This window comes from Sceloporus occidentalis, unplaced genomic scaffold (assembly GCF_023333645.1).
Source record: "Sceloporus occidentalis isolate IW3139 unplaced genomic scaffold, rSceOcc1.0.p SCAF_124, whole genome shotgun sequence".
Lineage (NCBI taxonomy): Eukaryota > Metazoa > Chordata > Lepidosauria > Squamata > Phrynosomatidae > Sceloporus > Sceloporus occidentalis.
Genome location: NW_028317104.1, coordinates 1,461,959 through 1,489,355, shown reverse-complemented (window position 1 = coordinate 1,489,355; position 27,397 = coordinate 1,461,959). Strand labels below are relative to the sequence as shown.

The 27,397-nt window shown below is 43.0% G+C and overlaps 1 protein-coding gene across 1 annotated transcript in view; it reads right to left on the bottom strand.

Moving 5' to 3' along the window:
- Positions 1-27,397, bottom strand: part of LOC149282010 (histone-lysine N-methyltransferase EZH1-like) — a 116,875-nt gene that overhangs the window by 27,144 nt on the left and 62,334 nt on the right. The window contains exons 7-9 of the mRNA XM_089498681.1: positions 17,311-17,410; positions 16,531-16,694; positions 12,773-12,864 (exon numbers count right to left, since the gene is read on the bottom strand). Of these exons, the coding sequence (XP_089354807.1) occupies positions 12,773-12,864; positions 16,531-16,694; positions 17,311-17,410 (356 nt within the window). The remainder of the gene's footprint in view (positions 1-12,772; positions 12,865-16,530; positions 16,695-17,310; positions 17,411-27,397) is intronic.

Genomic DNA, 27,397 nt, shown 5'->3' with positions numbered 1-27,397 from the left:
ACCCCTCCAGAGACGGACAGTAATGTCCGCCACTGGAGGAGCAGGCTCGCAAGGGAGCGGTATCGGAGGTCTTTAACAGACCTCCGGCTCCCTTGAGTGATTTTAAGCCGCTTCAAGGATCTTTAACAGACCTCCGATACCGCTCCCTTGTGATCTGCGCGGCAACTGCTGCTGTGCGCAGGGGTTTGTTGTCAGATGTGTGGATTAATTGTGTGAATGAGTGAGAGAATTAATGAATTTGTGAGAATGCATCAATGAATATGTGTAAATAATTTGTGTGAAAGAATAAATGATTGTGTGAATGAATTGTGTGAATGAAAGTGAATTAGTGAGTGACTGTAAAAGAGTTTGTGTTAATCATAGGTGTATAGTTGATTTGTTAAAAAGACAAAGATGGTATAAGCAGGGTGTTTATGTGACAAAAATGGCACAGGCAGGGTGTTTATGGGACAAAGATGGCACAGGTAGTGTGTTTATGGGACAAAGATGGCGTACACTCGGCTGTTTGGGAACAATGCTAACTCATGCTGGGCTGTTTGGGGGCAAAGTTGGCACGTCCTATGTGTGTGTAATTTGGGTGCTGGTCAGGTTCTATGTGTGCAATGTGGATGCTGGCTTTGGGGCGTTCAATCTGTGATCTATGCCTGTAATTTAGGGTGTTTTATCTAGAACTTTAATGCTGAGTTTTTATGTGAATTCCAATTCATCAATACCTGCAAAGCTGGGTTTGTGTGTTAATGTGTTGGTCTATATCTGCTATGCTATGTTTCTATACATTATTTATGTTTACCAGCAAATACAGGATTTGTATGTCAAATTCAGTTGATCAATACTTGGGGTGCTGTTTCCATGTGTTATTTATTTGATCTATACCTTCAGTGCTGAGTTTACATGTGATTTCCAGTTGATCTATACCTGCAATGCTGGGTTTGTGTGTTCTGTTGATTTATACCTGCAATGCTATGTTATTTATGTATACCTGCAAATACAGGGTTGCACATGCTGTTTCCATGTGTTTATTTGATCTATACCTGAACTACAGGGAGTAATTAAAAGAGAGGTGTGGTTTAGTGAATGAGGGGACAAAGGGACTCTGGGGATGATTACAGGGAGAGGACCTCTCAATGTCACGGTGCAGTCAGAAGGAGGGAAGGCTGTACTGACTCTCACAGTCTTCCCCTGATCTGCAGTCAGTGTGGCAAATATTTTTTTTTGTGTGGTAGTGGAGGGAGTGATTGCATGCTAGGGAGCGTGGCCCAAGGAAATTCTTGGGTCGGGTTCAATTGGCAACAGGATCTAAAATGTATGTGTATATTGGCAGCAGGGGCAAATATTTATATATATATTGGCAGCAGGGGCTATTTTCAATAAATATTGGCTGCAGGTGCTAATATTTATATATATATATTGGCTGCAGGGGCTAATATTTATATATATCGGCAGCAGGGACTAATATTAGTATATATTGGCAGCAGGGTCTAATATTAAAGAATAAAAAATAACTACCAGTTCAGCTGTTATTTTGAAATCATATTTCAATCACGGTCTTTACTTCAAAGAGATAAGTGCATATTATGTAGTTAAAAATGCATGTCTAAGGCATACATATATATAATATATATATATATAATATATATATATATATATATATATATATATATATAATGTATGCCTTAGACATGCTCAGTATAAAGTGATAGGTGTTATCCTGTACCACCGGCAATGTGTGCCTCAGTATATAATAACAGTTATGTTGTACCACCGTCATTGCGTGCCTCAGTATATAATGGTAACAGTTATGTTGTACCACTGTCAGCGCGTGCCTCAGTATATAATGATAGCAGTTGTGCTACAAAACTGTCAATGTCTGCCTCAATGTATAATGATAGTTATGCTGTACTACTATAAGTGTCTAGCTCAGTATATAAAGATAGCGGTTATGCTGTACCACCATCAATATCTGGCTCAGTTATAGTGAAAGGTGTTATGCTGTTCCACTGTAGTATCTGGCTCAGTGTATAGTGATAGGAGTTATGCTGTTTCACTGTAATGTTTGCCTCAATATATAATGAAATTAGTTAAGCTGCACCACCGTCAATGTCTGTCTCAGTATAGAGTGATAGGTGTCATGCTATACCACAGTCAGTGTCTGGTTCATATGGTAAATATAATCATGAGTAGACATGGCAAGACCACTATATATGCAAATGCTTAAATGAAAAAAGAATGTTATGGTGACTCCTGATTATAATATCAGAATTTTTTAGTTTATATTGTCTTTAGCTGCTTAGCCAGTACTTAATTTGTAATGTTTGTCACTCATTTGTTAGGTCTTCTTAGAAACGTTATTAGTTAAAATAAATCTATGTAGGAGAAATATAGGACAGATCCCCTTGAATGACCCTACAACAGAAATATATTATGATTTTTTTCAGAAAATACCAAATATGAAGAGAAATCGACCAAGTGGGTTTCAGCAACGAAAAATGAAGAAAGAGAGAGAAAAGTCAGCTGAGGCAATGTCCGGATCGATTTTAAAATATGTGGTACCCTCAACATCTACCGAAGTAGGAGAAGGTACTGAAGACATTCAATCTAGTGAAACACCAGAAGTATCTTCTCAAGGTTTTTATAAAAATATACAAGAATTGGAGGAGGAGGAGGAGGAGGAGGGAGATGCCAGCAAAAGTTTGCACCAGGAAGACTTTTCTGAAGAGGAAGAACAGGAAGAAGAGGAAGAACAGGAAGAGGAGTTTATTCTGATGTTGCTGCTTGGCCAGTCCCAGTTCCAGATAATTTAAGAGTGGACCTCATTAAAAGGGGAAGTGAACCTTTCCAAAATAGGGATGGGCCTTTCAGTGTGGTTCAAAGGCAAGGAGAGAAATCAAAAGGGACGAGTCGACAGCTGACCACATCATGGTTCTACAAAGCTCTGCCAAATGGTGAGAAAGTTCTTTGAACGTGGATGGTGTACTCTCCTTCAAAAGAAAGTTTGTTTTGTTTTTGCTGCAGACTTTTTGCTCTTAATGAAGACACAACCAGAACTTCCAGTTTTGTCACTGGGTTTCAAGTGTGGTGGAAACTGAACCCAAGGGTGCTTGATCATGAGGCTTCTGAACTGCATCTGACATGCTTGGAGAAATGGAAGACCTTGAGAGCAGGATTGAAGCTACATAAATGCATTGATCAAGTCCATCAAACAACTGTAGACAAAATGAAAAAGACATGTAACTTTGTTTCTGGCTTGTCAGAATCTACCTGAACTTGTGAGCTGTCAATGGAGAGACTGGTCGGCTGCGCCATCTCCCGGGTACTCACTCCCTGGTGCTCCAGCTGCTGCTGGGATGACGCATCTCTCTGGATCATAGTAACGGTTGCAGGTGCGAGGCAGGGGCCAGCAGCGTTCTGCCCTGTTGTCAGCGCTTCAGCTGGTGGTTGGGGCTCTGGGCCAACAGCCCACCATTCCGGGGACCCAGGTGTGGAGACTGCAGTCCCATCCACTACCACAGTCATTGGGGCTGCCTGACTGGACCTTACAAGGTTGCTGTGGGCTGGCTCAGGAAACAGAGAAGGCAGCAGGCAGAGCCCAGCGACACTCTGCCCCACTGGCAACTCTTCTGCTGGGCGGGTGCTGGTGGAGACCGCAGTCCCATCCACTACACCCAGAAAACGTTCTTCCTTTCGCTGGGAAGGGAAGCCAATTGCATGCCCTCCCGAACCAGCATCCTCAGATGTAAAATCAATTAAATCCACAATCTCTGGATCTGGTTGTGGTATTCAGTCACATCGGATCTGGGTTAGCTGTCCAGTATCCTTGTGACTCAGGGGTGGAGACCACAGTCACATCCACCCCTCCTGGGTCAACATCCTCAGTGACCATCCTCATGGTCACTGCCTGTTTCAGTTCCCATTCTTGTGTGACCAAATAATCCAGGTCAGCCCACAGCTCGGGCACATATGGGATACCCTCCGCCCTTCGCTCCTGGAGGTCTTCCCCCTGACACTCTGATGCACTACCGAAGTCGGGATCCTTTTCTATACTATCCAATAATAATCCCGGGATGCCAAAGCCATAGCCCTCTGTAGGACCTTTATCCTCCAGCCCCAGACACAGCTGTACTGCGTACCACCGCAGAGCCCGATATCCATCTTCCAACCTCAGCTCTGTCTGGACCAGCACCTTCAGCTCGGCCACCCATTCCTCTTTGGGCTGCTTCCCCAGAAGCCATATCAGCAACTTCGGCTGGAGCCAAAACCTTTCCTCGAAGGTTGGGAGGCTTTTCCCCATGTACTTAATTTCCAAGTGGGGAACCTCCCTCCAGAGCTTCAGCAAGGTACAATTCTTCTGGGTCAGCTCTGCATAGCTGAATTCCATTCTCCTTCCTGGAGATAGACCCCAGGGGAAAGAAAGTTTCCCTCAGACTAGGCTGGTCTCAATGACAGTCCTGAAGAAGTCGGATCCCACCGCTGCCACCAGTTGCGACGGACCATCTAGGGACCTCAGGTTGTCTTTCTCCGCCAAGAGCTGCTTCTCCCTTCAGGACAATAATTCCCCGCAATCCGTAGGCAATATCCCCAAGCAAAGTAAAGGGATCCCGCCATCCGGTACCCAAATAACCAGGCAAGACTAGTCTTTAGGTACAAAAATAGGAATAACTGATTTATTTTAGACACAGACGGCTGGATATATCCAGCAAAACACACATTAACATAAAACAAGATACTGGGATACAAACCACCCCCTTAACCCCTTGATGACAATTGACGGTCCGGGCACGTCACCGGAAAACAAATGGTTAACAACAATTGACGTGCCAGGACCGTCATGACTTTAAACGGGTGCAGAAAGCGATCTACGTACGCTTTCTGCACCCAAACGGTGTTGTTAATGATAATTAGAAAAAAATAGTTAAAAAACCAGTTAAATGTAAAAATAATTTACCACTGATGTCACTATCAGGGGAACCTTCAAGTTGAAAAATAATGTAAAAAAAAAAAAGGTAAAAAATATATTTTTGTGAGCAAGTCCTAAAATTAGCACATTAGCTCGCATGGAAAGAGTTAAAATACTGGCATATTAAATGCCCATGGGGTGTCTACTTGGGGTGTCGTGTGACAGCGGCATATACCAGGAGCTGTAAATTCATACATAAAGTAGGTGTGTGGGGGAAAAATACACACAAAAAAATACTACTGCAACTTTGAAAAAATGCTGGTGGTAAAATATGTGCATGCAAAGAGTTAAAATACCAGCATTTAAAATACCCTGGGGTGTCTAGTTTTCAAAAATATATGGCTTTATTGGGCACACTGAAATGGCCCGGCTCAAAGATGTACCAAATAGGGCATGGGCAGTTGATCGCCAAACGCCAAAGTTAAACATTGAAAATGCGCATGCCCCAAATGTGGCCCTTTTACCCCCAAACAGCCAGCCAAAATCATTCATGTGAGGTATCGCTGTACTTAGGAGGAGATGTTGCTGAACAAATATTGGGGTGTTTTATGACAGTGACATATACCAGAACCTGTTTATTCATACCTGAAGTAAAATGCGTGTGAAAAAACAAATGCAAAAAAATGACTACCACAAAGTTTGACAAAGACTGGTGGTAGATATGGTGCATGGAAAGAGTTAAAATACTAGCATTTGAAATACCCTGGGGTGTCTAGTTTTCAAAAATATATGATTTGATGGGGTAAATTGCATTGGCCGGCTTCAAAGATACCCGAAATGGCACATGGGGGGAAAAATTACCAGATCCGACCGACTGCCTCCGCTGTCTTGTGCTCCCTTAGCCTGGGACAACACACTTTCCCCGGTTCCCCAGTCACTAGCCGAGACTCAGTGTAGGGTAAAACCAAACGAAGACTGATTTATACAACATTAAACATCAAAGAATGGTGGTCACTCCGTGGTTTCAGATCCTGGCTGTCTGCCGGAGATAATCCTCTCAGCCAGTGATGAGATGATACTGCTGGGGGTAGCCACAGAAGTCTTTACAAACCCAGGGCCCATAGTCAATAGGGAGGAGGCTGGCAGTCAGGCTTCTCCAGTGGCCCCAGTGATGGAGGCTTCCGTCACAATTCTCCCCCCTTCGAATTGGACTGACATAGGATGAGACCCCAAACGGGTTGACTCCGTAGTCAGTCAGTTTATTTGGCCCATTAATTCCCTCCCAAAATTGATGCTCCTGCTGCTGCTGGGGAGATGGGCCGGCTGCGCCATCTCCCGGGTACCGCTGGGGAGGGATGCCTCCTGCATCCCCTCCCTGGTGCTCCTGTTGCCGTTGAGGAGGGAGTTCCGGTTGATCCGGTCCTGGAGTTAGGTTCTGCTGCTGGGGGGGCGGGTCGGCCGCTGTATCTCCCTGAACTCCTGCAGCTTTGGTAGGTGCTGGGCAGAGGCCAGCGATGCTCTGCCTGGTTGCCAGCACTTCAGCTGGGGTTAGGGAATCTTGTGGGTCGGCCTGCCGCTGGGGAGGGAGGGCCGGTTCCTCTGCTCCCGGACATGTGAGCTGCCGCTGGGAAGATGGACCTGCTGTCACATCTCTCGGTTCCTCCCACTGCCGCTGGGGAGGAAAAACAAGTTCCTCCGCTCCCGGACACGTGAGCTGCCGCTGGGGAGAAGGGCTGGCTGCCACATCTCCCTGGATCCCTGTAGTCATTGCAGATGTGGGGCAGAAGCCAGCAGCGCTCTGCCCTGTTGCCAGCTCTTCAGCTGGGACTAAGAGATCTGGGCAGACTGCCCAGCATTCTGAGGCCCCTGGTGTGGAGACCGCAGTGTTATCCACCCCTCTTGGGTTAACATCCTCAGATGTAAAATCAGTTAGATCCACAATCTCTGGATCTGGTTGTGGAGCACAGTCGCACAGCTCCAGTATCGGATCTGGATTAGCTGCCCAGTATCCCTCTGACTCAGGGGTGGAGACCGCAGTCCCATCCACCCCGCCTGGGTCAACATCCTCAGGTGACCACTCAATAACATCCACAAAATCCACACAATCCCTGGACACTGGGGCATTCTGTTGAACGCGTTCGAACAGTTTTTTATACGCCTTCTCCAGTTCCCACTCCTGCGTAATTAAAAAGTCTAAATCACCTTTAAGTCCTAGCGCATCTGGGAGGTCCCACTCCCTGAAATCCCGGATGTCCTCAATCCGCCACTTCGCTGTGCTGCCGAAGTCCGGATCCTGCTGAAGACTATCCCATAATAATCCAGGGCCACCAAAGTCATAGCCCTCTGGAGAACAATCTTTCGCAGTTCCCCAATATGCTTGCTCTGTATACCACTGCAGAGCCCTATAGTGATCTTCCAGCTCTACCTCCTGTTGGACCAACTTGTCCAATTCGGATACCCATTGCTCCTGGGGTTGCTGTCCCAGGAATGACATCCGTAGTTCCCGCTGGTCTCTAATCTTTTGTTCGGAGCTTGGAAGACACTGACCCCGGCGTATAACAGCCCTCTGCCATACTGACCGTCGAACCACTTGCCTCAGGTTCTGGTATTGTTCTGTAGGCAAAGCAGTGGTGTAGCAGGAGAGGATGATCCGCAGCAGCCCCTGGAATTCTGATACCACATCCATGTCCTTGTCAAGGCGACCGAAGTCTGCCGTCCTGTCGGTTAATCCCGGTAGAAAGTAAGTGTCCCTCGGACTAAGAAGCAATCCCGCCGCTTGCCACCAATGTCACGGAGCTGGCTAGTCCGACCGACTGCCTCCGCTGTCTTGTGCTCCCTTAGCCTGGGACAACACACTTTCCCCGGTTCCCCAGTCACTAGCCGAGACTCAGTGTAGGGTAAAACCAAACGAAGACTGATTTATACAACATTAAACATCAAAGAATGGTGGTCACTCCGTGGTTTCAGATCCTGGCTGTCTGCCGGAGATAATCCTCTCAGCCAGTGATGAGATGATACTGCTGGGGGTAGCCACAGAAGTCTTTACAAACCCAGGGCCCATAGTCAATAGGGAGGAGGCTGGCAGTCAGGCTTCTCCAGTGGCCCCAGTGATGGAGGCTTCCGTCACAATGGCTTTGAAATAGCAAAACGCTACTTGTAATTATTGCCCCATAACGTGTAGAAAAACATAAAAGCATTGGGTATTTCTAAACTCAGGACAAATAGTAGAATCTATTTAGCAGGTTTTTTCTTTTTGTAAATCAAAAATTTTATTGATTTTGTCTATAAAGGGGGAAGGGAGGGATATACAGAAAAAAAGGGGGGGGGCTGACGCAGCAGGACCAGGCATAGTACAGAAGGAACAAAAAAACAATAAAAGAGCAACAATAAAATACAGGACATGGTAGAAAGTACACAGCAGAGTAGTAACATAACAAGATACATGGCTTGGTAAGGCGCCGGATGCGCCCCAGAGCGCAGCAGAAAACATAAAAATCAAACTACACCCATTCATGTAGGGGCCCCAGCCACAAAACGAGACCAGTAGAACCATTTCTTCCCATGTTGTGCCTCTCGACCCATGTGTCCAGCCACTAAGTCCTCAAGGACCCACGTATTCTCCACCCTCGACACCCATTCCCTAAAGGAGGGTGGCGACATCTGACTCCAATACAGGGGAATCAAGGCTTTAGCCTCATTGAGTAAGTGTGGCACTACGGATTTTTTGTACGTAGCAATCGAGGCAGAGGTATGGTGTAGTAGGTAAGACACAGGCTGAAAAGGCGGCGGGGAATCAGTGAGAAGACGGATGGTATCACTAATCTCCCTCCAAAAAGGAACAATAAGGGGACATTCCCACCAAATGTGCAGAATCGAGCCACCCGGTTGACCACAACGCCAGCACACGTTCGGGTGATCGGGAAAGATAGCGTCCAGGCGAGCCGGCGTACGGTACCACATGGTGAGAAATTTGTAGGAAAGCTCCTGTGTCTTAGTATTCATGGAGCATACATGAGTCAACTGAAAGATTTTTTTCCCAGTCTGCTTTAGATAACGAGACCCTTAAATCACGTTCCCACTTCCCAGTGAACGCGGGCAAGGAGTCATCCACCACCCGAGTAAGAATCCCATATAAAAGCGAGATCCCATGTGGCAGGAGAGCATCCCGGCCATGCAGCATCTCAAAAGGCGTTAACTGTCGTGAGAGGTTGTGTTTTTGCGGGATTGAATTAACAAAGTTCCGCAGTTGAAGGTATTGGAGGGAGTGGAGGGCAGATGGAGCGACCCCCTGGAACACGGCAGAGAAAGAGCGGAGCATGCGCCCGCTCATGTAAGCACTCAACGGCATAGATTCCCCTGGACGCAGCAATAGAAAGGCCCCACCACTCATGCCCGGGGGAAAGTCTGGGTTATAGCGGATGGGGGTTAGAGGCGAGGGATACGAAGTTAAATGGCGTTTACGATGTGCAACATGCAAAACCGCGAGGGAAGCCAATACAAAAGGATTATCCCCAGCCACACGTCGAGCAACACCCGGATCTAACCACGGCAGAACACGAATAGGGACGGAGGCAGCGGCTGCCTCCAGAGCAATCCACGATTTATGGGGCGGGTGGTGACACCATTCCAATGTTCGTAGTAGATGGCAAGCAGTATAGTAGGTGTGAAGACAAGGTAAACCCAAACCACCCTCAGCCTTAGGTTTTTGTAGCAAAGAGATCGCCAACCGCAGGGATTTACCCGCCCAGATGAAGGAGATAAACAGCGTCCTAAGCGACGAAAAAAAAAACACGGGGTATCCGAATGGGTAAAGCTTGCAATAAGTACAACACTCTGGGGAGCACATTCATTTTGAGAACGTTAATCCGTCCCACCCATGAAATATAAAGAGAGTTCCAAGCCAATTAGCAGGTTTTTTCATTACCTTAAAAGATTTTTCAACTAAAAGTTAGAAAAAGTCATTTTTTTTCTAAACTTTTCACCATATTTTATACTTTTTTAATAGTAAATAATATCATACAATCAAAACAATGTCATCTAAAGAAAGCCCTTCTTGTCCTGAAAAAAACAATATATAACTTGTGTGGGTTCAGTAAACAGGAAAGAAGAAAATTACAGCTAAACATGAGCAGCGCAGAAATGTTAAAACGGCCTTTGTCACGAAGGGGTTAATCTGCATCCCAGAAACAACAGAGGCAGTAACAGGATCAACAATACAATATGGTCCCAACCTCCACTATCTGTTACTATGGGGGAGGATGTCTGATATTAACCCCTTCAGGACCGGGATTTTGATACTAATGTGTCGCTAAAGGACCGGAGCCGTTTTTGTGTTTTTGCCATGTCTTTCTTCAACTGTAATTTCTCTCTTATCAATTGGTGCACCCACACAAATCATATATTGTTTTTTTCAGCACAAGTAGGGCTTTCATTTGAAACCATATTAAGCTGGGTAGTACATTGTTTTGTTTGAAATAAACTGGAAAAAGTGGGGAAAAAATGAAAAAAAACGCATTTTTTTATACATACAAATTGTACACACATTGAACCAATGGGAAAAAATTATCCCAAATATATTCATTAAGTTGTCCTGATTTGGAAACCACCCAACATGGCCAGGATTTTTATCTATTTTGACCAGTATAAGGCAAATATTGCAAGGCATGCATCACGTTTTTGAAATGTAATTTTTTTCAAATTTGGCATGGTAGTCTAATAACTGCAATAGTTGTCACAGATACTGATTATCCCCCCAAAATTATATGTTTATGAAAAGTAGATAAGTCAAGGTGTACAACTAGGGTCACCTTGTATAGAATATGTGCAACTGCAGAAAAATTGTGTTCACCAACATCCCCCGGTTCCAACAAGGCCTCACATGCATGGTTCATGCATTTTTTGAGGAAGCTATGAGGGCAAAACTGGAACATGCGCATTTTCGTTTTCACATTTGGAATTTTCAGAAATTGGTTTCCTGGGCCCATATACCATTTGGGACATTTTGGAAGCCCCCCACTGTAAATTACCCCATAAAAGTATATATTTATGAACAGTAGACAAGTCAAGGTGTTCAACTAGGGTAGTTTTGACAGTTTTCAGCTAGCCATTTCTTCACTTATGTCTGCCAAACTTCACAGGGAAATTATTTTATTGCGTTTTTAACGCATACATTTCAATGTTGCACTGAATTTCTTGCACACCATAAGTGCAACAGTGGAAGAAAACACCAAATTTTGTTCACCAAGATCCCCTGATTCCAACAAGACCTCACATGCATGGTTCAAGCACTTTTTGAGGAAGCTATCAGGGCAAAACTGGAACATGTGCATTTACATTTTTTAAAATATTTTTTTTTATCAGATTACTTGTAAGTGACAGGTTTAGGCCGCTGACATCAATCAGGGAGACCGATCAATAATCAGCGACTTAAAATGTCACCGACAAGTGATCAGGTAATAATTATGATTATTTCATTTATTAATAATTTGTGTTTTTTCATTATTACCCTAGATGACCCCTCTCTCTTTGTAGAGCAGGGTCATCCATGGGCTGCCATAATGATCCGATCACTCCTATTGGCCAGGAGCGATCTGATCAGCCCAGCCCAGCATTTGACCTGGAAGCACCCTGGACTTTCAGGTCAGTGCTGTTATTTTTTTTTTTTATTATTATTATTATTTTATTAATTTTTTTAATTATTATTATTATTATTTTTTACATTTTTTTTTAACTCTTTCAATGCTGATGCTCCATTGAAGCACAGCATTGACTGATATTTAGCCCCCACAAGCTTGTGGGGACTAATATTAACCCCTGCAATGCTGCGATGGGGGTCATACACAATCGCAGCATTGAAGGGGTTAATTGAGGAAGAGGTGGGGTAGGGGTTAACTGAGGAAGGGTGGGGGGGTCTGGTCTCCACATGAGACCAAAGAACCCTGTCTCCCTGTCCCTGAAGCTGCCTCTGGCAGCTGGGACACAATCTCCACAGAGGACTTCTGGGGGGTCGTTTTTGCTGTTGCTGGTCTGCCTGGGCTTCCAGGCAGACCACCAGCAGCAGAGCCCCCTACAAAACGGGAATTAACCCCTTCAATGCCGCTCTCATGGAGCGATCAGGCAGCAGGGGGGTGTTGGACTTGTGTGGTGACCCATTCAACACCCCCCCCTTCCCTGAAGCTGCCTGTGGCAGCTGAAACCGCGATTGCAGATTTTTCTGTCTCTGCCTACAAAATCACTCCGTGGGAGCGATCGTAGGCTTGGGGGCGGGCTTAGACAGGCTGTGCTGTCTGCCCAGGAGTCCTGGGCAGACAGCAGCAGCAGCGCCCCCACGATCACCGCGATTGTGGTGATGTGGGGGCGTTTTTTGGAGGAGACGTACCTGGTACGTCCCGGTCTACCAGCAACTGTTAACCAGGAAGTACCAGGTATGTCCCGTTACTGAAGGGGTTAAAGTAAAACAATGGTGGTTACTCCCTGGTTGCAGATCCTGGCTGTCTGCCAGAGAAAACCCCCTCAGGAGGTGATGAGATGATATCCTGCTGGGGGTAGCTACACAAGTTTCTACAAAGCCAGGGGCCATAGTCAATATGGACGGAGGCTAGCTCTCATGCCTCTCCAGTGGCCCCAGTGATGGAGGGTTCCGTCACACGTTGTAATGGGTTTTCTTTATTATTAAAAAAAATATTTATTATGTGTTCATTTATTATGGTTATTATGGTTGTCATATATCCCCTTACAACCACATGCAAACTATCATGTTGATAAATAAACCACACTGAAACCACAAAAGATGTTAAAAAAGAACAATCACAAATTGGGTATATTTACTTTAGTAGAGAGTATTATTTTACAATATACTGATGCATATTATATACTCACCAGCCACAAGAAGCAGTGAGCTCCACAAGGTTCTGTCTCTATTTTGATTTCTCGATTCCGCCTTCGGTAAACATTAGGACTTGCATGAAAGGCTAAATAAAAACACAATTTCATAGGAAAAACCCATATGTTTTTATTTATTTTAAGAAACATTGAAATAACAGCATCTAAATATATATTCCACTCCCAAAGGTACTTGCATGAAGTATTGCTGTTTAGTGAGCAAATGTCTTCTATACCCAGTAGGGTTTATTCAAGGAAAAGAGTTGCCATGAGAATAAGAAGAGCAATGTGCATACCCAGGAACTTTCTAAATCAGCTGAGCCTCGGCTCAAATTATTAACCCTTTAACAGCTCATCATGAAGATTCTATGTAGTGACTCGCCAAATGTGTTACCCAAATTGCTCTAATACTGGAACTCATGTAAAGCTTAACTTGTCATTATTTGAAGATACACTTACTTGAGTTGTCTACATTCAGGCAGGGATAGCAAGCATAACATACTGGGAGCGAAAGCACTAACTGGGAGTCTTATATATGATCACAGCAGTGTACACTAGGAAAGAGTCAGCTCAGACTCAAAACCAGGTCAAACCCTGGGAATTCCCAGGTATGGTAATGTGGCAGGGATAACACTATATAAAGTATAGTAAATTCAGGGTGTTAAAACAATTCTCCTGCCAACACATGCTTCAGTGAATGACACTAGTGATTACTTAACTAACTCTATAACCACACAAATATACAAATACATTTGTTCTTTAAAGGTATACTCAATCCCTGTCTGAGTCAATTTCGTGATTGTTTTGCTTTGGCCACAACTGCAGCTACTGGAAGCAAGATAAATTTATATGTACACTTGTTGCACATGGTCAGTAGCGCTAACATTGTAGTGGGTGCAACTACCTGCTGCTACTCCCACATACTTTATTGTGGTAATACTGAGCATGTGCAGGAAGTGTGTCTCCCGCTTACACTTCCTAGTTTCAGTAGAAGCAGCCTAGGGCAGAGTTAAAGGATACAGAACTCTCCACTAACTAAAGAATGCATGTAAAACGGACTCAAGCATGCATACCTGTGCCATCTTTGCCCCATAAACACACTACCTGTGCCATCTTTGTCCCATAAACACTCTGCCTGTGCCATCTTTGTCCCATAAACATCCTGCCTGTGCCATCTTGGTCCCCAAGGCTTAAACACCCTGCTTGTGCCATCTTTTACAGTCACTAACTAATTCACACTTCCATTCACATAATTCATTCACACAATAATTTCTCTCACTCTTTCACAAAAATCACGTACACATATTCATTATTGCATTCTCACAAATTCATTGATTCTCTCACTCATTCATACAATTCATCTAGGGCTGCAACAACGAATTCGATAAAATCGATAATAATCGATAATGAAAATCGTTGCCAACGAATTTCATTATCGATTAGTTGAATCAATTTTTATCGATTATTAAATGAGGGTTTTTTCAGAGCAAACGCTCTGAAAAATACCCCTCATTATATAAACCGTTTCAGTGACTCACAGCAGCAGCTCCTACTTACCAGTCCCTCCCTGTAATCACTGTGACAACTGGCCCCGCCCCCTTCCTTCTCCCAGAAGGCCAGAACCACATGGCTGTGACACTCATCTAACTGTAAGTATAAAATTAATATTTGGGCTACTGAAAGTTAGGGGAGGTGGGAGTTAATTTAGGGGCAGTTATGGTTAATGGGGTGTTTAGGGTTAATTTAGGGGCAGTTATGGTTAATGGGGTGTTTAGGGTTAATTTAGGGGCAGTTATGGTTAATGGGGTGTTTAGGGTTAATTTAGGGACAGCTATGGTTAATGGTGTGTTTAGGGTTAATTTAGGAGCAGCTGTGGTTAATGGGGTGTTTGGGGTTAATTTGAGGCAGTTTTGGTTAATGGTATGTTTAGGGTTAATTTAGGGGCTGTTGTGGTTGATGGGGTCTTTAGGGTTAATTTAGGGGATGTTGTGGTTGATGGGGTCTTTAGGGTTAATTTAGGGGCAGTTATGGTTAATGGGGTGTTTAGGGTTAATTTAATGATGAGGACTGAGGGTTAATTGTATTACTTTATTAAAGTTAACTTAAGGTGCAGTTAGAGATAAAGGGGGGCAAACTAAGGGGAATCTAAATCCTGGGGGCAGTGAAGATTAACCCAGTACTTATTTATAAAAGTATGGTCTGTGACTCTATGAGGGGACTATGAGATATCTGGGGGGTATAAGGCATATCTGGGGAGGACGGAGTGACATATCTGGGGGTATAAGGCATATAGGGTATATAAGGCATATGTGGGGAGGGCAGTGTAGCATGTCTGGGGAGGACAGAGTGGTGTATCAGGGTGTATAAGGCAGATCTGGGGCCACAGTGGCATATCTGGGGGTAGAGTGGAGTGGCGTATCTGGGGGTAGAGTGGAGTGGCATATGTGGGGAGGGCAGTGTGGCATGTCTGGGGAGGATGGAGTGGTGTATCGGGGTATAAGGTGTATCAGGCACAGTGGCATATGTGGGAGGCAGCGTGGAGTGGCATATGTGGGAGGCAGCGTGGAGTGGCATATGTGGGAGGCAGCGTGGAGTGGCATATGTGGGAGGCAGCGTGGAGTGGCATATGTGGGAGGCAGCGTGGAGTGGCATATGTGGGAGGCAGCGTGGAGTGGCATATGTGGGAGGCAGAGTGGAGCGGTATATGTGGGAGGCAGCGTGGAGCGGTATATGTGGGGGGCAGCGTGGAGTGGTATATGTGGGGGGCAGCGTGGAGTGGTATATGTGGGGGGCAGCGTGGAGTGGTATATGTAGGGGGCAGCGTGGCATGTCTGGGAGGCAGCGTGGCAAGCCTGGGCTCAAACGTGCATAAATTGGGGGGGGCTGGTTGCGAAATAAAGGCAAGAAATGCATTTTATCAAAGTTTTTTTTATTATGCTGTTTGTATTTAATATAATTTGTTTATTACATTATTTTAAATAAATGAAAAATTTACATTCATTTTTTTTATCCGATTAATCGATTAATCGAAAAAATAATCGGCCAACTAATCGATTATGAAAATAATCGTTAGTTGCAGCCCTAAATTCATCCACACATTAATTCATACTCTCACTCATTCACCCAATTCACACACACATTAATCCATACTGATTATGGATTATTATTTATTTAAAAATTCTTACTACCCTCCTTTGTAGTTCACTTACCTTATAGAGGTCCTGCGGTGGGAGCGTGAGGCCTCTGCCGCGTTGCGCACTGCTTCACTGCTGAGCGACGGATATCGTATTCCGGCACTTAGCATGAAATGCCGGCATCGCGACCAAAGCAGAGGCCTCGCGTAGGAGAGTAAGGGGCTCCGAGCGGTTGCTGAAAATGTATTCCTGAGCACCGCTCGGCGTCCTTTTCTCTCCTCCCTTCTCAACTGCAAACTGTTTCTATTCGGGGGACACGCGGTGGGGCACAGCCGCTGCCACCAAACCAGGCAAATATTTCAGCCCCTTCTGGGCCTACCTCAAGTCAGCTTTAGAAAGAATGGGTCAAAATGTCGCCCCTAATTTGAAGTTGAAAAGTATACATTTTTTGTATGTCAGTAGACAGAAAGAAGAACAGTATTTACTTTGGATGCCTTAAGTATTATTATTGCTTTAAAAAACATTATTGCTATAAAATCTACTGTATTAAATGTTATATATAGCTTTATTTTCAAACACATTACAGTTCCTGCCATTTGAAAGACCCAAAACCCAACTTACGATGTAGGAAGCAGTCATATTTAAAACACCGTCGGCAAAAAAGTGTGTGGAAGGAGTGCAGTGATTGTTCCCTCTGCACAGATTTGGCACAAGGGCCATCAATGTTAGGAGTGCATTGAGGTGGTAGAGCATTGGGATCTGAAGCTTCTGTCAACTCCCTGTACCTTGAAAACAATAAGAAAAATAACTGGTAAAGCAACTGGATTTCTTTTTTCAAGTTCACAGAGGAATTGGAAAGTGTGGGCTTTTCTTGAACTTGTCCAAAAGCAGAGAAATGCCAAATGCTATACAGATGCAGTAAAAAAAAATAAAAAATGAGTTGGTTCATTTCCGTTAATCCTTCCTATTATAACACACGTAATTTATATCTACAGTAGTTACTAGATAAATATGGCATATGAACACCAAACTACTGCAACTATTAAGAGTCATTAAAATATACCCCCGGTTTTCTAGCAAAGAAACTCTCTTAAACTTATGTGCCAGTGTTCCAAACAGTTGAAGCCGTCAAAATGGTTTGGAGTTGCAAGGTCGATTACAATCAGTAACTGTTAATCTGATACCTTATGCTGACTACAGTTGTCAACTTTTACATAAACTCTCAAGTGACATGTATTTGTGAATTGAATTAACTGAAAGATTTGTTGTTTTGCCAACGCCTCTCTCTAGTAATTACCAGGTTATTTGCCTTATAATGATGCACAGTTATTACATATTAAACATGCAAAAAAGTGTTACGGGAAGCTTACAGCAAATACTGCTTTAGATTGAAACCAATACCTTTCTTTTACTTCCTCTGGAAAACCTCGTTCTGGAAATACAGCAGATACAGCACTAAAGATCAGATCATTTGGCATGTGGCTTTTGCAGAGGCTCTTGTCTGAAATGGAACAAATATATCAGCAAGGTAGGAAAAATGAGGATGATTCAGATTGAATGCCCTTGCTTTTAGCTCAAGAAAAATCATGAATTGAGTGATTGCATGAAACACAATTCTTAACCTATTATAAAAACTTACTACTTTTACAAAATACAAACTGCCTTTGTTTATAATTGTGGTGGTTTAACTTGATTGCACCTTATTACAAAGATAAAGGTATGCTTTATTAGCCAATAAGTCAATTGTACATACATTTAATTTTTCCCTGCTACTATGTTTGGCCAAAGATGCAGCTGCAGATGGTTGTAATGTTTGTGGAAGTAACTGTACTTTGAGTTCAATGAGCCTCTTGTTCCCAGTTGGCAGATACCAAAATGCAGTTTCCCCCAAAATTGTACAATCAAGTGGTTGATGTACTTGGAAAAAGATTCAGTTGACAACCAACATGTAGGCAAAAGGTAAAAGCACAGATTATATGACTGTCACTGGGTATTTTTTCACTCCTGTGTCATGTGCAAAGGCTCTTCCCGACAGGTGTTTTAAAACAGCACAGTGCACTGCTATTGAGACATAATGCAACTTGATGCATGCAAAACTTTCACAGTCCCTAAAACAGCTACATTGAGGCTGGACAAACCATTGCGCATGTTCTTTTACCAATATCTTTTTCTGGTGTCCCAAAAAGATTGGAGGGCATTATCACAGATGCAACGAATCGACCTATTTGTAATGTTAAAAATGCCTGTGGTTCCCAGGATTCAGTAACTCAGAAGGACATGGTATCTGCCATGCAGATAAGAAAGCTGTTTACATACAGATGCTAGGCAGATAATGAGCAAGTTGAGTACTGGCAGCAGACTACCTTTGAAATAGCAAGAACATGTCATTTCAGGTGTCAAAAAGGATACATGAACACTTATTGCCTAATGTTGTTGTTCTTGAGGAAGGCAGTGATTGATTACTAAATATCTTAAATGAGAACACCTTTTGAATGAAGATCCCACTGAACATAGACACCAAGAGATGATGCAAAAATCACTTCTAACAATGAACAAAGAATAGATGAAGACTCAGCAACTTCTTTTTTAAGTAAGGTCATTTCCGTCTAGGTTTTTATTTTTTAAGTAAGAAAGCTCAGAAGTGAATCACACAATATTAGGCAGGAGGTCATAATGTTATTGCTTATTAGTGTGTGTATGTATGTATATATATATATATATATATATATATATATACACACATATACTCACACATACATACATACGTACACACACACTGATAAGCAATAACATTATGACCACCTGCCTTTGATCACAGCCCTGACCCGTCGAGGCATGGACTCAACTAGACCTCTAAAGGTGTGCTTTGGTATCTGGCACCAAAACGTTAGCAGCAGATCATTTTAAGTCCCGTAAGTTCCAAGGTGGGGCCTCCATGGATGCATTCTGGTGCCATGTGTTCTCCGGGTAAGCAAAGCACATGCAACTGGCCATGCTTGTGATGTAAAAGAAAATGTGGTTCATCAGACCAGGCCACCTTCTTTAAATGCTCGGTGATCCACTTCTTATGCTCACGTGCCCATTGTAGGCGTTTCGGCAGTGGACAGGGGGCAGCATGTGCCCCTTGACTGGTTTGAGGCTACACAGCCCCATACATAAACTGGGATGCACTGTGTTGGGACACATTAACTTCAGCTACAGCAACTTCAGCTACAGCAACTAGTCTGTTGGATTTAACCACAGGGACCAACCCCCCCACCACATGCATCAACGAGCCTTGGCCACCCATGACCCTGTCGCCGGTTTCATTGCATTTCCTACCTTGGACCACTTTTGATAGGTAATATAGTAAATAATTTTATAGATATTGTGTGAAGCACACAACAACATCTATAAAATGTGATTACAGTAAAGAAAGGAATTCCATTAAACGTAAAATAAAGGCTACACGGCACTTAAACCACATCCCAAAATATGTGTATATAGATAAAAAAGCAATCAAGAGGTAAATAACATTACCTAGTTCAGAGCTCAGAATATATAAAGATATTAAATACAAAATGAAAACAAGCTAAATAGTGATGGGGATAAAGATCATTCACACCACTTTCCTGATGCAATGTGTACTGTCCTCTGTTCCAAAATAACAGAATATAAATTAAAAAAATAATGCAATACGTTTCTCATAGGAATAGAGAAAATGTATCATGAAAAAGAAAAACATGTGTATGAATGGACTCTTGCCTTAGAAACAGAGGTCCAGTTGGAGATAATCGGCAGGAAGAGATATACTTTGAACAGAAAAGCAGGATATAAAAGTTATGCAATAAAAGTGTGTAGTACTTTCAGGAAAATAATAAAATAGAAGAAATAAATGGACTATTGCCTGGTATAGGAAGCTAAATCTCGCTCCCTAGGTGATAAGGCTCTAGTCACGGGTGATTTAATTGTTTAAAATTGTAATGGAGAAACATCGTTGATTGCCTTTTAAAATGGGCATCCGCTGATAAAGGGAGGGAAATACTGCTGACTATCATCGCACTCTGAAGAAGCCGAATTACAGGCAAAACTTGTCAGTGCGCATACAGAATTACATTATACTGAACCAAATGGACCCCCTGCCGGTAAAACATGGACGGTCAGTACTGCTTACCATCCTATAGACTGTTTCTGGACAGAAAACTGCAAAACTTTTTATATACCGTATTGGCTCGAATATAGACCGCACCCCCAAAGTTTGGTGCAATTTTAAAGAAAAAAATATTTTTAAGGAAAAAATACACATTAGTGGAATGGTATTTTATTTCATAAACAGGCATACATGTATTTTAACATTTTGGTATCTATTATACAGTTTGTCAGCATATGTTATATACAAACAGAAAACCAATAGCCATTTTAAGCCCCCCCCTTAATTCATAATGCACCTTACTTATAGATATGCCCCTCTGCCCCCAGATATGCCACTCTGTGACCCAGATATACTTCATATCCCCTGATATGCCACTCTGCCCCCCCCAGATATGCTTTATGACCCCTGATATGCTTTATGACCCCCAGATATGCTTTATATAGAAATGCCACTATGCCCCCTGATATGCCACTCTGCTTCCTAGAAGTCCTGAGTTACCAATGCACCCCCAGACTCCCTGGTGTCTAGCGGGGGGTGAACGCCTGCGTGATACACCTAGACAACCTTCTATGGTGGGGCACCGTAAGGTTATGTCACACCGGTGCTTTACCATAGAAGCCCCGGCGGAAGTGTCCGCAGCGGAGGTTTTCTATGTGCATCGCGCAGACTTCCACGGCTGCCGCAGAGCAGGATCCAGGTCCCCTGCACCGCTGCAGGGATAAATGAAGAAGAAAAAAAAACACCTGCCCGGAGCCCGGAACTGCATGTCCCAGGCATCAGGCAATACAAACTGTACATCCCTGCGCTAAAAATGCCAAAAAATAGGTCAAAGTGCGGCCGATACGGTATATATATATATATATATATATATATATATATATATATATATATTATTTCTACGTATAAACTGATTTTTTTTTTTAAATGTATTTATTAAAAAATTAGCTTTTAAACTAATACTCAGCACATCCATCCTTCCCTGGCTGATGTTTGTCCATTACAATACCGTTGTATGTTGCTGAATAGCTGCCAAACAATTAACCCCTTAAGGACTGGGCTTATTTTTTCTTTTTGTACCCTTTGGGACCGAGGCTGTTTAAATACTTTTGCGGTGCTTGTGTTCAGCTGTAATTTTCCCCTCACCCATTTAGTGTACCCACACACGTTACATATTGTTTTTTTTCAGGACAAGATGGGCTTTCTTCAGATTTATTTTGATCATATCATCTTATTTACTATAAAAAAAAATAAAACATGGCGAAAATTTGAAAAAAAACACATTTTATGACTTTTCTTTGAAATATATTTTACTCACCTACAAAAGAAAGTAAAAAAAACTAGCTAAATAGATTCTACTATTTGTCCTGAGTTAAGAAATACCCAATGTTTTTATGGTTTTTTTTGCTGTTTTTTTGTAAGTTAAAGGGCTATAAGTACAAGTAGCGTTTTATGATTTCCAAACCTTTTTTCCCAAATCTGGTCATTCTGCATCTATCTCTTCTTTGGAACATCTTTGAAGCCGGCTACTTCAATTTATCCCATCAAACCATATAATTTTGAAAACTAGACATCCCAGGGTATTTCAAATGCTGGTAGTTTAACCCTTTCCATGCTCTAATTATACAACCACACTTTGTCAAACTTTGTAATAGTAATTTTTTTTATTTTTTTTTATCACAAATTGTAATTTAGTTATAAATATAAAGGTCCTGGTATATGTCACTGTCAAACAACACCCCAATATGTGTCCAGCAACATCTCCTGAGTATGGTGATAACCCCTGTGCATAGGTTTGTAAGATTGTTTGGCTGGTAAAAGGCTACTTTTGGGACATGCGTTATTCAGGTGGTCATTTGGTCATTCTGCCTCTATCTCCTCTTTGGAACATCTTTGAAGCTGGCTACTTCAATTTACCCCATCAAACCATATACCGTATTTGCCCGATTATAAGGCGATCCCCCAAAATCTGAATATTAATTTAGGAAAAAAAGAAAAAAAATTAAACTATATAAACTATTTTTTTTTTTATTTAGAAAAATATTTTGTTTTTATTTCCTTTAATTTTCCAACCTGCCCCCCCAGTTATGCACATCTGCCCCAGAGAATGCCTTATACCCCCTATATGCCACTGTGCCCCATGATATGCCTTTTAACCCCCTATGTGCCACTCTGCCTCCAGAAATGCCTTATACCCCTATACGCACCGGTGCGGGGAACTCTGATCTCTGACAGCCGGGGAAGGTCTGCGCGATGGATGCATACAACCCCTGCTGCTACATGACCGGGGAGTCAGAAGCACCGGTAAGTTTGGGGGGGGGGGTGTTAAATGGGAGGCATAAGATAGCCGGGGAAGGTCTGCGCGATGGATGCATACAACCCCTGCTGCTACATGACCGGGGAGTCAGAAGCACCGGTAAGTTTGGGGGGGGGGGTGTTAAATGGGAGGCAGGTCCCCTGCAGTGCAGCGGGGGATCTGGATCTTAGTCTCATTGAGGTCTGATTATAAGATGACCCCGTCCAGAGCATTTGCTCTGAAAAAACCTTGTCTTATAATCGAGCAAATACAGTATTTTTGAAAACTAGACACTCCAAAGTATTTCAAATGCTGGTATTTTAACCCTTTTATGCATGAGATTCTACTACCTGCCTTTTGCCAAAGTTTGTGGTAGTAATTTATTTTTGTATTTTTTCACACAAATTGTACTTCAGGAATAAATTCATAGCTCCTGGTATGCGTCACTATCAAACACCCCAATATGTGTTCAGCAACATCTCCCGAGTGCGGTGATACGCCACATGCATGGGTTTGTCGGGTTGTTTCAGATTTAATATGCCACATTTGGGAAGTGCGTTTTTTTCTCCATTTACCCCATCACACCCCTTGGGTATTTGAAATATTTCAACTCTTTCTATGTTGAGATTTTTGAGAAGATAAAGCACTAATTTTAGCACTTGCTCAAAATAATGAACTTTATTTTTTATTTTAGTTATTTTATTCTTTTTTGTTTTTTTACATGTTGCTGGTACTGGGTGGTTCCTCTGGTGACATCACTGCATTATTATTTTTTGAATATTTTACTAATCACATTGTGATTAGAAAGCTAGGTTGCATTGACTTGCATGGTTGAATGCAGTACCTATATTCAACCTGCAAGTGGAGCGGGATTCTCAGGAGGGTCTGGAGAGACTCTCGTAAGGATTCTTTTCAACTTCATTGCAAGTGGCAGAATCACTCACAGTGGCGGTTGTGACCGCTCTCCAGAGCGGTCACGACGACGCGTCTTGGGGTGGGTTTTTGGTGTCGCTGAATGCCTTGCTATCGAGGCATTTCGGCGACAGCATCATTGATCGCCTCCTAAACTCTTTTAAAAGGGGCGTACAGTGTATGGCGGATGCTGAGGCCCCGGGGAGGCCGATCTCGGCGTTACTGAATGCCTCGACATGGAGGCATTACAGCAACGCCGTTTAAGCGAGGAAAGTGACCGTTGATCACTTTCTAAGCTTATTTAATTTAATGATGGTTCAGGACCGTCAAAGGTCATTAATAGACCGTTTTTTGCGTAGCGGCCCTGAACCAGAGGTCGTTAAATCACCCGTGACAGAACCCTTAACACCGAGGAAGCGGGATCTAGCTTCCTATACCAGGCAAGAGTTCATCTTTTTCTTCTATTTATTACTTTTTATGACTTACAGTATTTGCTCGATTATAAGACTAGGTTTTTTTTTCCCCAGAGCAAATGCTCCGAAAACAGAGGTCTGACTATAAGACTAAGATACAGATCCCCCGCAGCGCTGCAGGGGACCTGGATCCTCCTCTCCGCCAGCCGGTGGAGGTCTACGCGATGTCCCCAACAAACTACGCTGCTGCCTGGGCTTCTAAGACGGAGCGATGGCGTCACATAACTTTCCGGTGCTCATTCATAGAAGCCCTTGCGGAAGTGCCGGCACCAGCACCTGAGGTTGTCTGTGCCCATTTTGTGCAGACCTTCACCGGCTGCCACCACTAAACATCAAGGAAGTCTAGGAAGGCACTGGTAAGTTGGGGGAGGGTGAAAGTGGTATATAGAAACATAGAAAGTGGGATGATGTGAACATGTGAACGTCAGGAGGAGGTGTGCTGAATGGAGTGAGTGCTCGGAGGGGGAATCAGTCTGCTGCTGGCGTTGGTTGGAGTTCGTGGAGCAAGAAGGCAAAGTAGCGTGCCTGTTGTTTTGCGGAACGGAGACCTGTCTGGAGGCAGCAAGCCTGGATCATCTCAGGCTTAGAGGTGACGGTGAGGTGTAGGCTTTGCGTGCTGACCCTCTTCTCTGCAGTGGAGTTTTTAGTGAGGGATCCCTAAGGTGCCGAACGATAACTCAGATAAGTTTATTTTCTCTTTCTTTCTCTTGTCACAAACAGACATATATTTAATAATACTAGACTGTGCAAACAAAGAGGAGTTGGTGAAAGAGTAGTTTATACAGGCCAAAAGTGGAGGAGACCTGTCAGAAGAGGTAATTGGTGCAAACTGACTAGTTCTTACCAATTAACCCCCAATAACATTTAATAACTTGATTCCAGAGGGATACCCTCTAGGATTAGGACTAGGACTAAAAAATGACAAATCTGGAAAACGGGAGTCAGATTATTACAGCCCATCCCAAACTAGATTTAAACTATCAATGGATGAGCCAAACATATCAGACTCTGAAACAACAAGTACTCAAGGGAGTGCTGACCCACTAGAGGTTAACTTTATAACAGAGAATTTCCTCCAAAAATGCTTTGAGAATCAAGCATTGACACTCACGCAAGAAATTAAAAGGAACTGCACAGAAATTAAAAATGAATTAAAAACAGAAATAAAAGATCTCGTTGTTAAAATCAATCATTTAGAAGAGAAATTAACAACAGAAACATAGAAAGTGATGGCAGATAAGAACCAGTAGGCCCATCCAGTCTGCCCAACCTCTGAGTACTTTCCTTTAGTACCTGCCCTAATCCTATATCTAGCTTGGCCTTACGCCTATCCCATGCTTGCTTAAATGCCTTTACTGTATTAACATCTACCACTTCTGTTGGAAGGCTATTCCATGCGTCCACTACCCTTTCCGTAAAGTAGTATTTTCTGATGTCCTCTTGTTGTGGTAGTATTTCTCCTTTTAAATAAACTCTCTTCCTTTATCCTGTTGATTCCCTTTAAGTATTTAAATGTTTCTATCATATCCCCCCTGTCATGTCTTTCTTTCAGACTATATAGGTTAAGATCCTTTAACCTGTCCTGGTAAGGTTTAGCCTGTAATCCATAAACCATTTTAGTAGCCCTTCTCTGAACTTTCTCCAACATTTTTATATCCTTCTGGAGATACGGTCTTCAGTACTGTACACAATACTCCATGTGAGGTCTCACCAGTGATCTGTACAACGGCATGAGCACTTCCCTCTTTCTACTGCTAATACCTCTTGCTATACAACCAAGCATTACCGGCTGCTCTACTGCATTGTCTACCTACCTTTAAATCCTCAGAAATAATTACCCCTAAATCCCTTTCCTCACACGTTGAGGTTAGGGCAGTATCAAATATTCTGTACCCTGCCCTTGGGTTTTTATGCCCCAGGTGCATTACTTTGCATTTATCCACATTAAATGCCAGTTGCCACAGCTCTGACCATTTTTCCAGTTTACCTAAATTTGCCATTTGGCTTCTTCCTCCAGGAACAGCAACCCTGTTGCAAATTTTTGTGTCGTCAGCAAATAGACATACCTTTCCATCAAGACCATCTGCAATTTCACTAATAAAAATATTAAAGAGAATGGGTCCAAGTATAGATCCCTGAGGTATCCCACTGGTAACAAGACCTTGTTCTTAATATAAGTCATTGACTACAACCCTCTGTTGTCTGTCACTGAGCCACTCCTTAATCCATTCAACAACATTGGGATCTAAACTCAGAGATTGCAGTTTATTTATAAATCTTCTATGTGGCACAGTGTCAAAAGCCTTACTGAAATCCAGATACACAATGTCTACTGCACCACCTTGATCAATTACTTTAGTCACCCAATCAAAAAAATCAATAAGATTCGTTTGGCATGATCTTCCTGAGGAAAACTCAGGTTGTTTTTGATCTTGAAACCCATGTGACTTCAGATGTTCAACAATCCTTTCCTTTAACATTGTTTCCATTAATTTCCCCACTACAGATGTAAGACTAACTGGCCTGTAGTTGCCTGTCTCCTCCCTACTGAGTTTTTGGGGAATGGGCACAACATTCGCTACTTTCCAATCCCCTGGGACGACTCTCGTTAAATATATCAGTTAACAGTTTTGCTAGTACTCACCCAAGCTCTTTTAATAACTTGGGGTGTATCCCATCAGGCCCCATCGACTTATTTGTCTTTACCTTAGACAACTGAAGTAGAACCTCCGCCTCGATAAACTCACATATTTCAAATGATTCAGTCTTTTTTCCCCAACTGAGGTCCCATTCCCTCATTCTCATTTGTAAAAGCTGAACAGAAATATTCATTGAGGCAGTCAGCTAAACCTTTATCCACTTCTACATACATTCCTTTTGTTTTTAATCTAACTAATCCTTGTTTTACTTTCTTTTTTTCATTTATATATCTAAAAAATGTTTTATCTCCCTTTTTTTTTTACTGACAGGGCAATTCGCTCTTCTGCATGTGATTTGGCAGCTCTTATAACTAATTTTATAGATCTGTCTATCGTCCTCACTTTGGGTATTTTTGTATCTACTAAAGGCTAACTTCTTTTACGATTTTGGCCACTTCTGCAGAGTACCACAGCGCAGTAGCGTACCTAGCGGGGGCGGTCCAGCACCCCTCCAGAGACGGACAGTAATGTCCGCCGCTGGAGGAGCAGGCTCTCAAGGGAGCGGCATCGGAGGTCTTTAACAGACCTCCGGCTCCCTTGAGTGATTTTAAGCCGGGGTCAACCCTTGAACCCAGCTTAAAATCACTCAAGGGCGCCGGAGGTCTGTTAAAGACCTCCGATACCGCTCCCTTGCGATCCGCGCGGCAACCGCTGCTGTGCGCCAGGGTTTGTTGTCAGACCCGGCGCACAACACTGAAGCCGTGCCCATTGAACCGGAAGAAGACAGAAGAACTGAAGAAGAGGAGCGAAGAGGAGGAAAAGAAGCTGTAAGGAGAAAAGAGGAAAGGTAGGAAAGCATTCAGTGAGTGAGAGTGGATTGGTATATATGTGGATTGGTATATATGTGGATTGGTATATGTGTGGATTGGTATGTGTGGATTGGTATGTGTGGATTGGTATGTGTGGATTGGTATGTGTGGATTGGTATGTGTGTGGATTGGTATATATGTGGATTGGTATATGTCTGGATTGGTGTATG